We start from the raw sequence: 12,579 nt of genomic DNA, 5'->3' as shown, positions 1-12,579 counted from the left end.
CCGCCAGAATGTGCGTTATGATGCTTTTTTACGAGCAAGATGTTTTTGGTACCCTACGCACACTGCATGTTCTTAAATAACAATGATCATCAGTAATATTCGACCATTAATTTGGGTAAATGGGCAAGCGTGACCACCTTGATTGGCTGATTGGCTGATGATTGTAACGGGGGCATGATTCCAAAAACCTCTCTTACGATGATGAGTGACAGGTCTCAGAATGCGTGCGCTACACAAGGACGGAAGATGATGAATAACTGGGGCCGTAGGCTATTCACAAAGGCTTTTATCTTACTACTAGGAGTAGGCTACTCCTAAATCGCACTTAAAGATTTTAGATTGGAGTTTTCTCTTAAAAGTTATTCACAAAGCCTTTCAGACAACTCCTAAACTAGGAGTGAGTCTTTGTGGCTATGGATGACGTCACTACTCATGCACGAGCTTGACTGAAGTGACCACCTTGATTGGCTGACGATTGTAACGCGGGAATTCCAAACACCTCTCTTCCGATGATGACTGACAGGTGACAGGTCGGAGAATGCGTGCGCTACACAAGTAGTGCGAAGGACGGAAGATGATTAATAACTGAATAAAAAGGCCTAGCCTAAATGAATAAAGAGTAAGGCCAAACAAATAGCTTAGTAGCCTAATGAAACATAGGCCTATGGATTGATGCAGTAGCCTACCTTTGCAACATTATTAAATTAATCTGTCACCATATCCCTAGGCTACGTTTGCAAAGAGGAGAACATTTTAATTTGATTCACAATGAAACGTTACATTTCATTTACATGTTAACAATGAGTAGTTTTGGTTGTTGTTGGTGGCGTTATTGCATCCCTTTTATGAATGCAAAATTGTTCCCTTTGCGATTGGAAGCTCCTGTTATGATAGGCTATTTCAAAACATCGCAACGTAAAATGCCACAAAAAAGCTGTTTATGAATAGGTCTTAGTGAGTTAGGAGTCCTCTCGACTTAAGCTGTCCCAGACTTAGGTACTACTTTTAGGTCTGTGAGTAAGGAGTCCTCTTGACTTCTTTTAAGCTGTCAGAGGTGGGAAGGTGTGATTTTTTGGGGGAAGGGCCGGATTAACTGGGCACAATTGTCTGATGGCCCCCCTTCCCCCCAGCCAACGTGAATCGGGTGGTTAGTTAATAGGCCTATCGTGAAGAATTTTCCTGCCATCTAAGGCACGAAGATCTGTGAGGCCAAGCCTCACCAAGTAGCTCGTTTGTTTACAACTAACATTCCATTTAATTAAACTGCTTTATAGGCTATGCCGAAATAGTTTTCAACATTTTTAATATTAGTGTCGGGTGAATTGAAATGTTCTCAAAGTAGCCTTATGGCTGAAAGCTGCTTGGGACCCCACCCCTCCCCCTGGTCAAGCAATATAACCATACAAACGCGCTTCCTGCACTCATTGTTTCAAAAGGAGTAATTTTGGCTTTGTCAGAACTGAAGAGCTGTGGACGGCACGGCACGGTATGCCCAATGAAAATAAATTAACGAACACAACACAACACAGACCCCGCTTTCTCGCCAGTCAGTCACTGACAGTAACCTAGAATAAATGCATGGGGAAAACACTTCCCCATGACAAAGACATCGTAAAACACTGAAAGTTAATATTTTGTCACTAGCAACATTCATCTGTCCTTTGTCAAATGTATTATGTTCCAAGTAGGCTACCCTATGCGTAATTCTGCTTCATAAAGTTGAACAAATACATTTGCTTATTTCACAGAAAAATATAAATAGCCAGTCTACAGTGCAGAGTTGCTAAGTTATGGTAGGCCAACCTGCAGTGAACATACAAACAGGGGAAATTATTTCTCTTGCAGCTGAGTAGCCTCAGGTGCGCACGTGACATAAGGCCGAACATGCAAGCGCAATGAATCGTGCTCTCACGACAATCGCGCCGTTAAACTTAAATAGGTTAACATCACTCTAAGTTAAGCCTTCAAGCAAGGAAAACGATGATTTGAAGACATCTGTTTTGCTTGGAAGGGCAAGGGGGTAGCAACAGGGCAACACAGAGACAGGCCCGATGGCAGGGCTGTTATGGGATATTCTACGGAAAACATTAAAACGGCAAGACAGCGGGGAAAGTTAAAATACGTGATAAACACGAAAAAAGTTGGCATGCATTGTTTCGGTCCCCGGCACAGGATTTATTTGTCATACTATTAATCACATATGATTATTTGTGAAATTGTGCAAACAGGCGCAACACACTTGAAAAGGAAGGACTGGTAGCATGCAAGCTCACGGGAAAGATTGATTTAAGAACTGATTCTTGATTGATTTAAGAAGTGTGTGGCTGTGGCACGGGCGGAAGACAATTGGCAGGGGAGGGTCATGTCTTTTTTAACAATTCTGTCGGAGGGTCATTGAACAATTTCTAGCAGGCAAGAGAGGGTCATGCAACTTCCAACTGAAGCACTCAAAATTCCTCCGGTGGCCCCTTCAATAAATAACGATCAGTCCCTAGATTGCTGCTGGGCTATATGTCTTGGTTCTGTTAACAACTCATTGTCAAACGATAGCCTATCTCAAGGGTTGCATCCATTACAAACAAACATGCAATGTGAACGTCTGGGATTGGGGAGAGCACTAAATGCTCTACTGAATAAGCACGAAGTCAAACCTTGAAAAACACTAATAATATAATACAATAATAACAATAATCCACAAAGTAGTGGATTATTGGTAGTAGTGGTAGTCCTTTGTAGTTTGGTTTCGTGATAGCCTATGATAAACGGCGTATGGCCAAATATGTGAAAACGTTAAAATACAGTAGGCGATAAACCCGGAAAAAGTTGACAGTGATTTTTCATAATCACTTTGGAGGGTCATAGAAAAAATGTATTGCTGGCGAGGGAGGGTCACGCCTTTTTTTGGACTAATGCTCCCAAAACTCCTCCTGTAGCCCCTTAAATAAATAACGAACAGTCCCTAATGAAGTAAACTTGTGACCATCAAAAATCATTTATCGCCTGTAACTCCGTGATAACATTACGTAACAGGAAGGCATTTGGCTGAGCAACGGAGGTTAATACTCTATATTTTGTCCAAATGATGTTTGTCTATCATCGTTGCACTCGGAGAAAACCAGAATGTTTAATTTGTCCTCGCCTCTCGGCTGCAAACGGGATTCACTGCAGTTAACCAAATATTTCTTTTATTAGGGCAGGGCAGGCATATTTCTGGCTATTACATTATTTCTAAACCAGTCTGCTAAAGTCTGTAGTGAAGTCTGTGTAGGGTTTTCCAGGCTCCATTTCTTTTTACGAGACACCCTGCTCACTTGAGCCATCTACCGGTTGTTTGGGTTGTTGCAGCATCTCACTGGAAAAAAACAAATTAAAGTCGCGTGATCCCACGCGCGGACCGCGAGTGAAGCTGGCCAAGTCGAAGCACTGCCCACTGTATCCCCACTCTTTCAACTGTATATTACATCTTGCTTGTGTCTGTTGAGGGGTCCACGACCCCTGGCACCCTTGACAGGGACAACAAGGACGCGACCCCCCTACATAGACATAATTTCTACTGCCTTTATTGTATTCTTACTGTTCTGTTTTCATTCTTTTTACTCCTTTATGTTTTTATTTTTTATCCTTATATGTTAAGTGAATGTTGTACTTGCGAGCAAAGATTAACCGGAGTCAAATTCCTTGTTTGTGTACGCAAACCTGGCCAATAAAGCTTAAAAATGTAAAAAATAAATTTTTGAAATAAATTATTTTGTGTATCTTTTTTACATAACATTTGCCATTGCTAATGGCATTCACAGTAATCTAGCATACTTTCATTAAATAAATCAATTCAAGCTAAAATGTAAGAGTCTATAATTAGGCTATACTGAGCCTCATCTATTTGTACCAGAGATTTTCTTACCTTTTTGAAAAATGTCACTTGGGGTAAAACTCCCCCTGCATCCCTGATTTGCATTTGTATAGCTCACAGCATTTTCATTTACATGTTAACGCCTCCCCTAGAATTAGGAGGACGGGGGTCATGGGGGGACAACTGCCAAGCAAGGCCCACGACAATTTCTGACAATTCATGGCAGTTTTCGGCGTTGCCTGCAAATTGCCATGAACAGCCGTTAACCTGAACTTCCACGACAATCTACAGTGTCGCATACTGACGAAAATCACACTTTTCATGCAGTGAAATGTAAGTTGTTGGTGTATATATTTGGAAGCCTAGGTAATGTCCACAGACTAGTAGTCAGGGGTTTGCAGATTGCTGGTCTCTCTAAGCCAAGAGCAAAGGCTCTAGCCAAATTCTGTTCAATTTCTGCGATAATTGGCAGTTGCCACATATGGAGAAGGCGATGTTTTTTGTACCCATGAACTGAGACCAGAGGCATAGGCTACTGGGTTTACAATGCTGGTATCTAAGATTGTTTGTGTTCAATGAAATCTATTGTAAAATGTGAACACAAATAAAGGAATTAAAATGTGTGTGCGCATGCGTGTTACCATCGATCGTGGGTAGACCTATGAGTTAGGTAGAGGGAGGTAGAGGGTCCCTACAGACCAGGGGGTCAGGATTTGAAGGGTTAGCTTCAGCCAGTTAGCATGGCATTTGGCCGCCGACATTTTTGAAAACATGGCGTTACATGTTTGCAACTTCCGGCACCAGTTTGCACATGCTGATTGGTAGATGACAGCTCATGCACGAGTTTAGTGTTGGGCACGAGAGTCCTCGCGCGTCCATGTTGGTTTGGATTTCTGGAAGACGACAAATAAAACAACTAACCACTTGGATTAAGCTACTGATATTTGACTTAATGCCTACATGGTTTAGTCTGTATTATACCGTATTATACTGTATTATACTTTGTTGTTAATAAAAGAAAAATGTAAATGTTGTCATATTAGGCTATTATTTGCCTAATGTGTGGGTTGACAAGGTAACTGACTATGACCATACATTTTAGCAGATGCAATGACCTATATCCAATTATTAGCCTACTCATTGCGTTGTGCATGAAAACTATTTTAAAACGCACAGGCTTTAGTTCCTACCTGTAGTCCATGACAACGCAACATCTGGATGTAACCTATGTCTCCCCAAGTGATTTAAAACGGAACAAATGTCAATGACTTATTTAGTTTGCTTTGACATTATTAGGCTATGCATTTGATTTAAATGGCCAGGCTGCCAGTTGAGGCAAAAGCCAAATATCCAACAACTTTTGCAGACTCTTAGCCTGCTCGAACCTATACCCAAGGGATGTGCGCTTCTATCGGTAAGTCTAACTTCCGTTGGCTTCATTTTGTCTGCCTGCAAATGTAGCCTAGGTTTAGCCGGGTTTAACTAGCTGCAAATGCACAATGGGTGCAGCAAATATTTCAGCTATCCACAAGTTTCTTACATCCCATATGTCTACTTAATTTTAGTAATTTTCGTTGGCTAGCCTATTGCGTAATACAACTTGTTCAAATATAGCATTTAGGGTTCATTATTTGTGTAGTCTAAAGTGACTCAATATTGTATTCGCATTGTTTATTATCACATATGAACATCACATTAAATAACCTAGGACTTCAGAGACAGGGCAAACTTCTACCACCATTCCCAAAATGTTATCCCAACCAATGAAATAAATTTGCGCTTATAACGAGGTGAAGCGCGTTCCCGAACAACTTCTTTTCCTCTGAGGGAATGTCCAATCTTCATCAACGACATACCGTTGTACCTTACCTTGTCTCCGTCTGTAACGTGGAATCTAATAGGCTAATTCTAGCTGGTGCCGGAAACGAACACCCATGAAATGCCATTTTTGTAAAGATGCGAAATTTCAAACTTTTTTGGCTGAAGTAGCTAGCCTAGCATGGTCCATTGAAATGAATGGGGGCGAGACTTAGTCACTCTCTCCAGTTATATGTAATACCTCCATGCTACAGACAAACCGAAGTGTCCCCAACTCTGCAAGTGCTGCTTCAGTTCAAATTGAACATAAATGCCAAATATGGAACCTACTACTGGTCTCTCAGGTAAAATGGTTCCTCCTGGTTCCTCCGCCGATCTCAAACTCTCCCGAGTGTGCATGCATGTTGGAGTGGCTGTAGACTCATCCAGCCAATGGTTTGCCCATCTAAAACTGACCAGTTTTATTTGGTTTGCAAGTAAAAAAAGACCTTCCGCTACTTTGCTGCTGGTGCCCTCCAATTCCCAATGTCCGTAAGACCGAGCGTGCTGTCTGGGTTACTACAGTAGTTTTGTAGTCTGAATTCTTGCTTTTAGCAGAGGGATAGCAACAGAAAGATTAGCCCAATGTGGAAATGTTCCTATATTTTGTGTGAGAAACCTGGGAAATCTCCCTTATTATCAAAGCTCAATGTTGACAGCTTTAATTCTTTGAAAAGGGGTCTTCAGGAGTTTTTTTGAAGATAAAGAGGGACACCCCTGCTCTGTTAGGAACTGGTAGCATGTTCCACCAACGGGGAACAGCAGATGAGTAAGTACTAACACATCATTGGAAAAAGAGTTTAAGGAAAAGAAGGGATAGAAAATAATAAGTTCATGTCACGCTGTATGATCTTGCGATGATTCTTGGGTTTGCTTTTGCACAGGCCCGCTGGGACCTCCTATGTGGACGGTGCTTACAGGTGGCTTGATAAGGATGAGATGAGGCGAAATGAAAGAGTAAAGAGAAGTACGAAAAGAGTCATGTTGGAGGGGGATAGATGGGATGAATGGAAAGTGAAGAAATGAAAGTTAAGTAAAGACGAAGTAGAAGTTCACTAGTTCGCCCATTGGATTGCTTAGACTGAGTGCAGAGAATAGAAAGTTTGGCTTGGTAGCTGGCCATGGTCCTGGGATGCCAATAGCGGAGATCACAGTGATGTCCGCTAACACCCCCTATGGATGAGGGGTACTTTAGAGCTTAGAGCTGATAGTGAAATGGAGGAGCAGGGGAGGAGGTGGGAGGCTTAGCAACTTCAGCATGACGTTAAGGGCTGTAAGTAGGGTTTTATTTTGTTTAGAAAACATACTTTCACTAGTTCACCCATTTGATTGCTTAGACTGAGTGCAGAAAATAGCAAGTTTGGCTTGGTAGCTGGCCATGGTCCTGGGATGCCAATAGTGGAGATCACATGTGAGTGATGTCCGCTAACACCCCAAGAACGCTTTTATCAGAGGCCGCTACCAGAGGGAAAACATACAGGAATTGGAGACCTGGTGAACTAGTCCGATATCTAGTATTCGACTAACCCTTGACGGGTGTAGATTAGTAGGCACCCAAGGACCAATGACCAAGCTAGGATTCCCATTGCTAGGGATTCGTTTGTGGTCATGACTAGAAGTGAAGGCTGAATAGTGCATATCTGCCGAACTGAGACCGGTGGGAAATTCGAACCATCTGTGATGGAGACTGAGCTGGATGGGGAGGACTGTGTAATGAGATGTAGTGCGTAGGCAAGAGTGACCATCTTCTCTGTTGACCAGATTGGTGGCAGTATAACAGGAGACTGAGAATGTAGAATTGCAATGGCTGCAGCGAGGTAAGGGAATGCATTACCGCCGTAAGAATAGAAGTAGAAAGACTGTAAGAAGGAAATGTTATGGTAAGTATGTTCTAGACCAGTGGTCGCCAACCTGTCGATCGCGATCGACCTGTAGATCTTTAGGACTTGCCCAGTAGATCCCGAGAATAACAGGAAAAATAAAAACAGTCACCAAATTCCTGCATGGTCGCCAACGTTTACAGGGCCTAAAAATCAGCACGGGATTGCGGGTGTAGCGCATGATTTATTCAAAACCCGCAACTCTAGCCATCATAATGCGAGAAATTCCTGCACATATTTTACAGCACTGTCTGATAACCTTAATCTAATAATCGAGCGGCGTGAATGCGGGACCGGAAGGACCAACATCTGACTTGAACCGAACATGCAGACACACACACGCGCACAGCACCACTTTGCAGGTACGCTCTCTCTCTCTCTCTCTCTCTCTCTCTCTCTCTCTCTCTCTCTCGCAACAGGACTTGTCACCGCTGAAGTCAAATTATGCTAGGTGCTTCTACATCAACTGCTAACTGACAGAAAAAGAAAATGAATGTTTAGCGATCAGGAACTGTCAGGAATTTGTTCTCCATTTGAAGAATGCAATCGATTACGTACGTGCACAGACAGCTACAGACACAGAGCGCATTGTAGACCTTGGACACATTACTTACGGTTACTTTCACTTCCTAGAGTGCGCATTCATTACGTGAAAGATGCTTCATACCAAAACAGCGATCAAACATTATCAAATTTATCATGACGTGTTGTCACAAACACTTAGGCCTACTCCAATTAGAAAATCATAAATAAAGACTATAAGTGGTATCTCATTGATGCCTGTAGCCTATAAGGGGGTGGAGGATGTGATAGGCTATTTTTGACCTGATACATTTGCCTAAATTGGCCTTAAATTGGAAGTATTTTAGCTTTGATTCTCTTTTGACGCTTCACGGTAGATCTTGTCTTTGTTCAGGGCGAGGTCAGGGATCTTGGGCTCAAAAAGGTTGGTGACCACTGTTCTAGACACTGGAATAAAATGACAGGAAGGTGATTAAGAAGAGTGGAGAGGCTCAATTAAGCGTAATTCAGTCAACGTTACTGATTGGTCAATATGCTCTGTTTGATAAGTACCTTTAGGCTACATCGCTTGTAGATAGGGACACGTGGATACAGATCTACGCTGGATTAACCTCACTCTGCCACATTTCCTCACTACATCTCAATGGCCAAAGTGAGCCTGGAACAGACCCTGTTCCTAAGATAAATGCCTACAGATTTGTGCAAGCATGGGTGGACGTTTTGAGCAGTGGCCGAGATTGTGTTGTGCTTGCTGCTGGGCTCAGCGAAATATAGCTATGATTTACGGAGCACCGTGATCAAGTGGGACACACAAGCACATGGGAGTGGCATCTGCGTTGCGCTTGCTTGGCACAGTGGCAGCCATTCATGCGTTGCACGAGCCATGAGAACGATAGGTGTCAGGGCTTAGTGGAGCTGTTGCAGCATTTCTCAGCTCAGTGGAGCTGTTGCTGCGAGGGTCTCGGGGCTCAGCAGAGCTGTTACTGCGAGGGTCTTGGGGTTCAGCGGAGACGTTGTTGCAATGGTCCCGGGGCTCAGCGGAGCTGTTGCTGCATGGATCTTGGGGCTCAGGGGAGCTGTTGTTGCGTGGGTCATATAACATACAACATTATACATGATAGGCAGATAAGGCATGAATAGGCATGAAATGATGAGTAGGTAGATGGAATGAAATGGCATGAAATACATGAGTAGACAGATGGAATAAATGTTGTTCCATGGCACTGATGGGTGCCTAAGCTGATGGCTGCGGGGAAGTCCAGCGTGGCTCCTGGCATGGAATAGTTAGAGGTTTGGGGAGGAAAGAGAGGGAGCAGTTGCCGCCAAACAACTGGAAGGGGGCAGCCTGGGAGGGAAGTCCTGGCTGGGGGGGTTAGATGGAGGAAGGGAAGAGGGGGGAGGAGGGAGTAGCGACACGGTCGCTACCGGAGCCTTCTGAGACCTGGATGGAGTTGCTGTGGCCTTTGTATGGGTAGTCAGATGGAACAGAGCGCTGTTTTGTAGCACCGCTGGGTGCTGCAGACCTGATGACACGGACAGGAGGGTAGGAAAGAGGGGGAGGAGGGAGGGAGCAGCAGAGGGAGCATATACGAAGACCGTCTGGAGGGGGGCTGCCTGAGACTGTGTCCCGGCTGGGGGTGATGGAAGGGGAAAGGAAAGAGGCGAAGGCAGGAGTAGCGACGCGGTCGCTACCGCAACTGACTTTGAACTGCCGCGACCCTGGACTGAGGGCTGAAAACGCTGCGTGCGCATTTTTGTGTAGGCTGCGGCCTTAGCACCTGCAGCCGTGGAGGCTAATGGAGCTGGGTAGCTTTTCGCATGGTGTCTGTCATAGCAGCGCCACCGTTTAAATGTATGGCCTGAACATGGAAACACTAGTTGCTTTGTATCAGTTCATAAGAGTAGCCTAAATATCCAACAATTGCTAGTGACAGCTAATGAGAATGTGAATGGGCAAACAAGTAAATGTTAGTTCCCCCGATGCCAACACAGATTACGGATTGAGTGAGCTTCTGAAGACTGGCCTCCATCGGATACAAATCTTGTGACGCTTGGCGTGGCGAGCCATGTTAGAATTTAGAGCATTTTGAATTACCTGGATAATCTGCAACGTGAAACCATTGGCGTGGAGCAGCATTATGTTAGGCTCTGGTGTGTAGCTATAACATAAATCGACAGATGGAGAAGCATACCCTTGCTCTGTGCAGTGCATAGAACTGTAGACTTGTACAGAACACATGGTACGACAGGTCCACATTTTTGCGCGACACACGACAATACCAACACAATCTTGAGAAATACCAAGAAGTTCCAGCAAATTCTTCTGTCATTCCTCTTTGTTGCTGTGGCAGTTTATGATCAGATCAGCAACCAAATGCTCTTGATGCGGGTACCCACAAATACCAACAAATTCAGTGACACACCAGTGTTTCCCCTAGAAATTTTTCCAGCAGCGGTGCTGTTGATCGAGGAACCCCAAAAAAAAAAAAAAAAAAAAAGAAAACGGAAAGATTGAGTGTTACAAATTATGACATAACCATCAACACAAGCATTTACAAAGCATGATTATTGCAGTACTTGAACAGGATTATTCATGTTTTTCTTTCACCTTTTTCATTTACATTATTAGTAATTAGCCACTGTACACTGTAGGCTAAGCCACTGTACAAACTATTACTATTCAGAATTATTTACAATACATGATACATTAAAAAATAATTGATGTCCTATTTTTTTTTTATTAAGGCATTAAGACAAAAGGCAAAATATGTTTTTTATTCCTCCCTTTAGTCAATTTCAGCATGGGTGTCTTAACTGTTGCACAGCACTGTATAAACTATATAGACTTCTCTTTCATGTCATTACACTATATTGGAGCTATGCAAGTCAAATTGAGTGCCTGTCACTTTAAGGCCGTGACGGCCCGTGGGGCTTCCTTGATTCTCACGGTTTTAAGCTATGGTTTTAAGCTAACTTAGCAGCGTTGTTGTGCATGGTGCATAAGAATATGTGGATGAAATGAATTATGTTTTCCATGTCATTTGGTAAAATAAATGTTCGAAAACTCGAAGAAAATCTATCTTGGATTATAGGAGATAAGTGTCTTGTATCATTTCTATAATTTTGGTGAGCTCTACAGGAATTACAAACTATTCTTCAGATGTACCGGTAAATGGTTGCGTATCCTATTACTCAAATTTAATTAAACCCACCAATAGGCTAGCTAGACCTTAGTTTCACAGCCTAGGTATTTTAGCAACACAGGGCTTGAAAGCATTGCCTGTATCACAAACAAAAACGAAACAATGCATGGAATTTATCTGGGAATAGGCTACTGAAGGTAGGGGCGAGCTACCTCGCTGGCGTGTTTAACTTGGTTCCTTGGTTAACATGATGTAGGCTACGTTTTTTTGCACAAAATTGCGTCTGCTAATAAACTTAAACATAAACACAAACAAGCATGATCTCCTGTGGAATCCCTGACTGCGCCTTCAACGTTAGCCTACTATTATTTGTTGACCTCAAACCTGAACGAACGGCAGCTTGAACAGTGGCGCTTGAATTCCAGGAGTGGCATTGCGCCGCTGATGAATACATTGTAGGGGAAACACTGCACACACAAATACATAAAAACACACACACATGCAGGCACACGCGCACACTCACACACCATTACCCCAACACACACACACACACACACACAGACTGACAAGCGAACCCACACAGAAGCACACATGTACACAAAAACAAACACACACTATGCACACACTCATTTACATACACAAAAGTAGGGGATGGAGTAGGAGACACCTTCAAAGCATTGTTAATATTTGTCCGCTTCATGTTTTAAGGTTTGTGCATTGGTCAGGTAAAAAAGTAGCCTACATAATAGTAGTATTAGGCTAACAACATTCATGCCTAACAACAGCCTAGCTTATACAGCCCATATAAGCCTAACAACAACTTTATACAACCCTAAAGTTACCTTTAGTTTTGTTCCAAGTGAACGTAAAAAAGAGTATTTCTTGTCTTCAGGGTATAAAATTATATTAACATAGTCTATTAATAGATCAGACATACACAACTGTTTTTTTTCTTTCATTCCAGATTGCTGAAACTTCGAATTCATTTTTGAACCGCATGCTGAACAGAGACACCATCACAAGAATTACATATAAAAGTAAGTACCTCAGAACCTTTCATTATCTTCAAAGAATATTTTTTTTTTCTAAATAAAAGAAAGTCAGCTCTGGTATGTTAATTTGCCAGCTCTGGAGTAAGGCTAAATCATTATCAATATAGTGGCAAGCGGGTGAACACTTTAAAAAATGAAAACTTATAGGGCTCATTTAGGGCTCATTTTTTCACATAGGACACTCAGGGCCATATGTACTCTCATATGTACTGTTTCTCATAACACTTTTGCGCCCACTTCAGGCATATTTGTTTTGCAACGTGTGCGTAAAAACC

At 42.8% G+C, this 12,579-nt stretch overlaps 1 protein-coding gene across 1 annotated transcript in view; it reads left to right on the top strand.

The window, feature by feature from the left end:
- Positions 1–12,579, top strand: part of ca10a (carbonic anhydrase Xa) — a 140,086-nt gene that overhangs the window by 106,999 nt on the left and 20,508 nt on the right. The window contains exon 6 of the mRNA XM_048232517.1: positions 12,217–12,289. Within this exon, the coding sequence (XP_048088474.1) occupies positions 12,217–12,289 (73 nt within the window). The remainder of the gene's footprint in view (positions 1–12,216; positions 12,290–12,579) is intronic.

This window comes from Alosa alosa, chromosome 22, assembly GCF_017589495.1.
Source record: "Alosa alosa isolate M-15738 ecotype Scorff River chromosome 22, AALO_Geno_1.1, whole genome shotgun sequence".
NCBI lineage: Eukaryota > Metazoa > Chordata > Actinopteri > Clupeiformes > Clupeidae > Alosa > Alosa alosa.
Note: the sequence above shows the minus strand (reverse complement) of the source record. Positions and strands in the feature narration are given on the sequence as shown.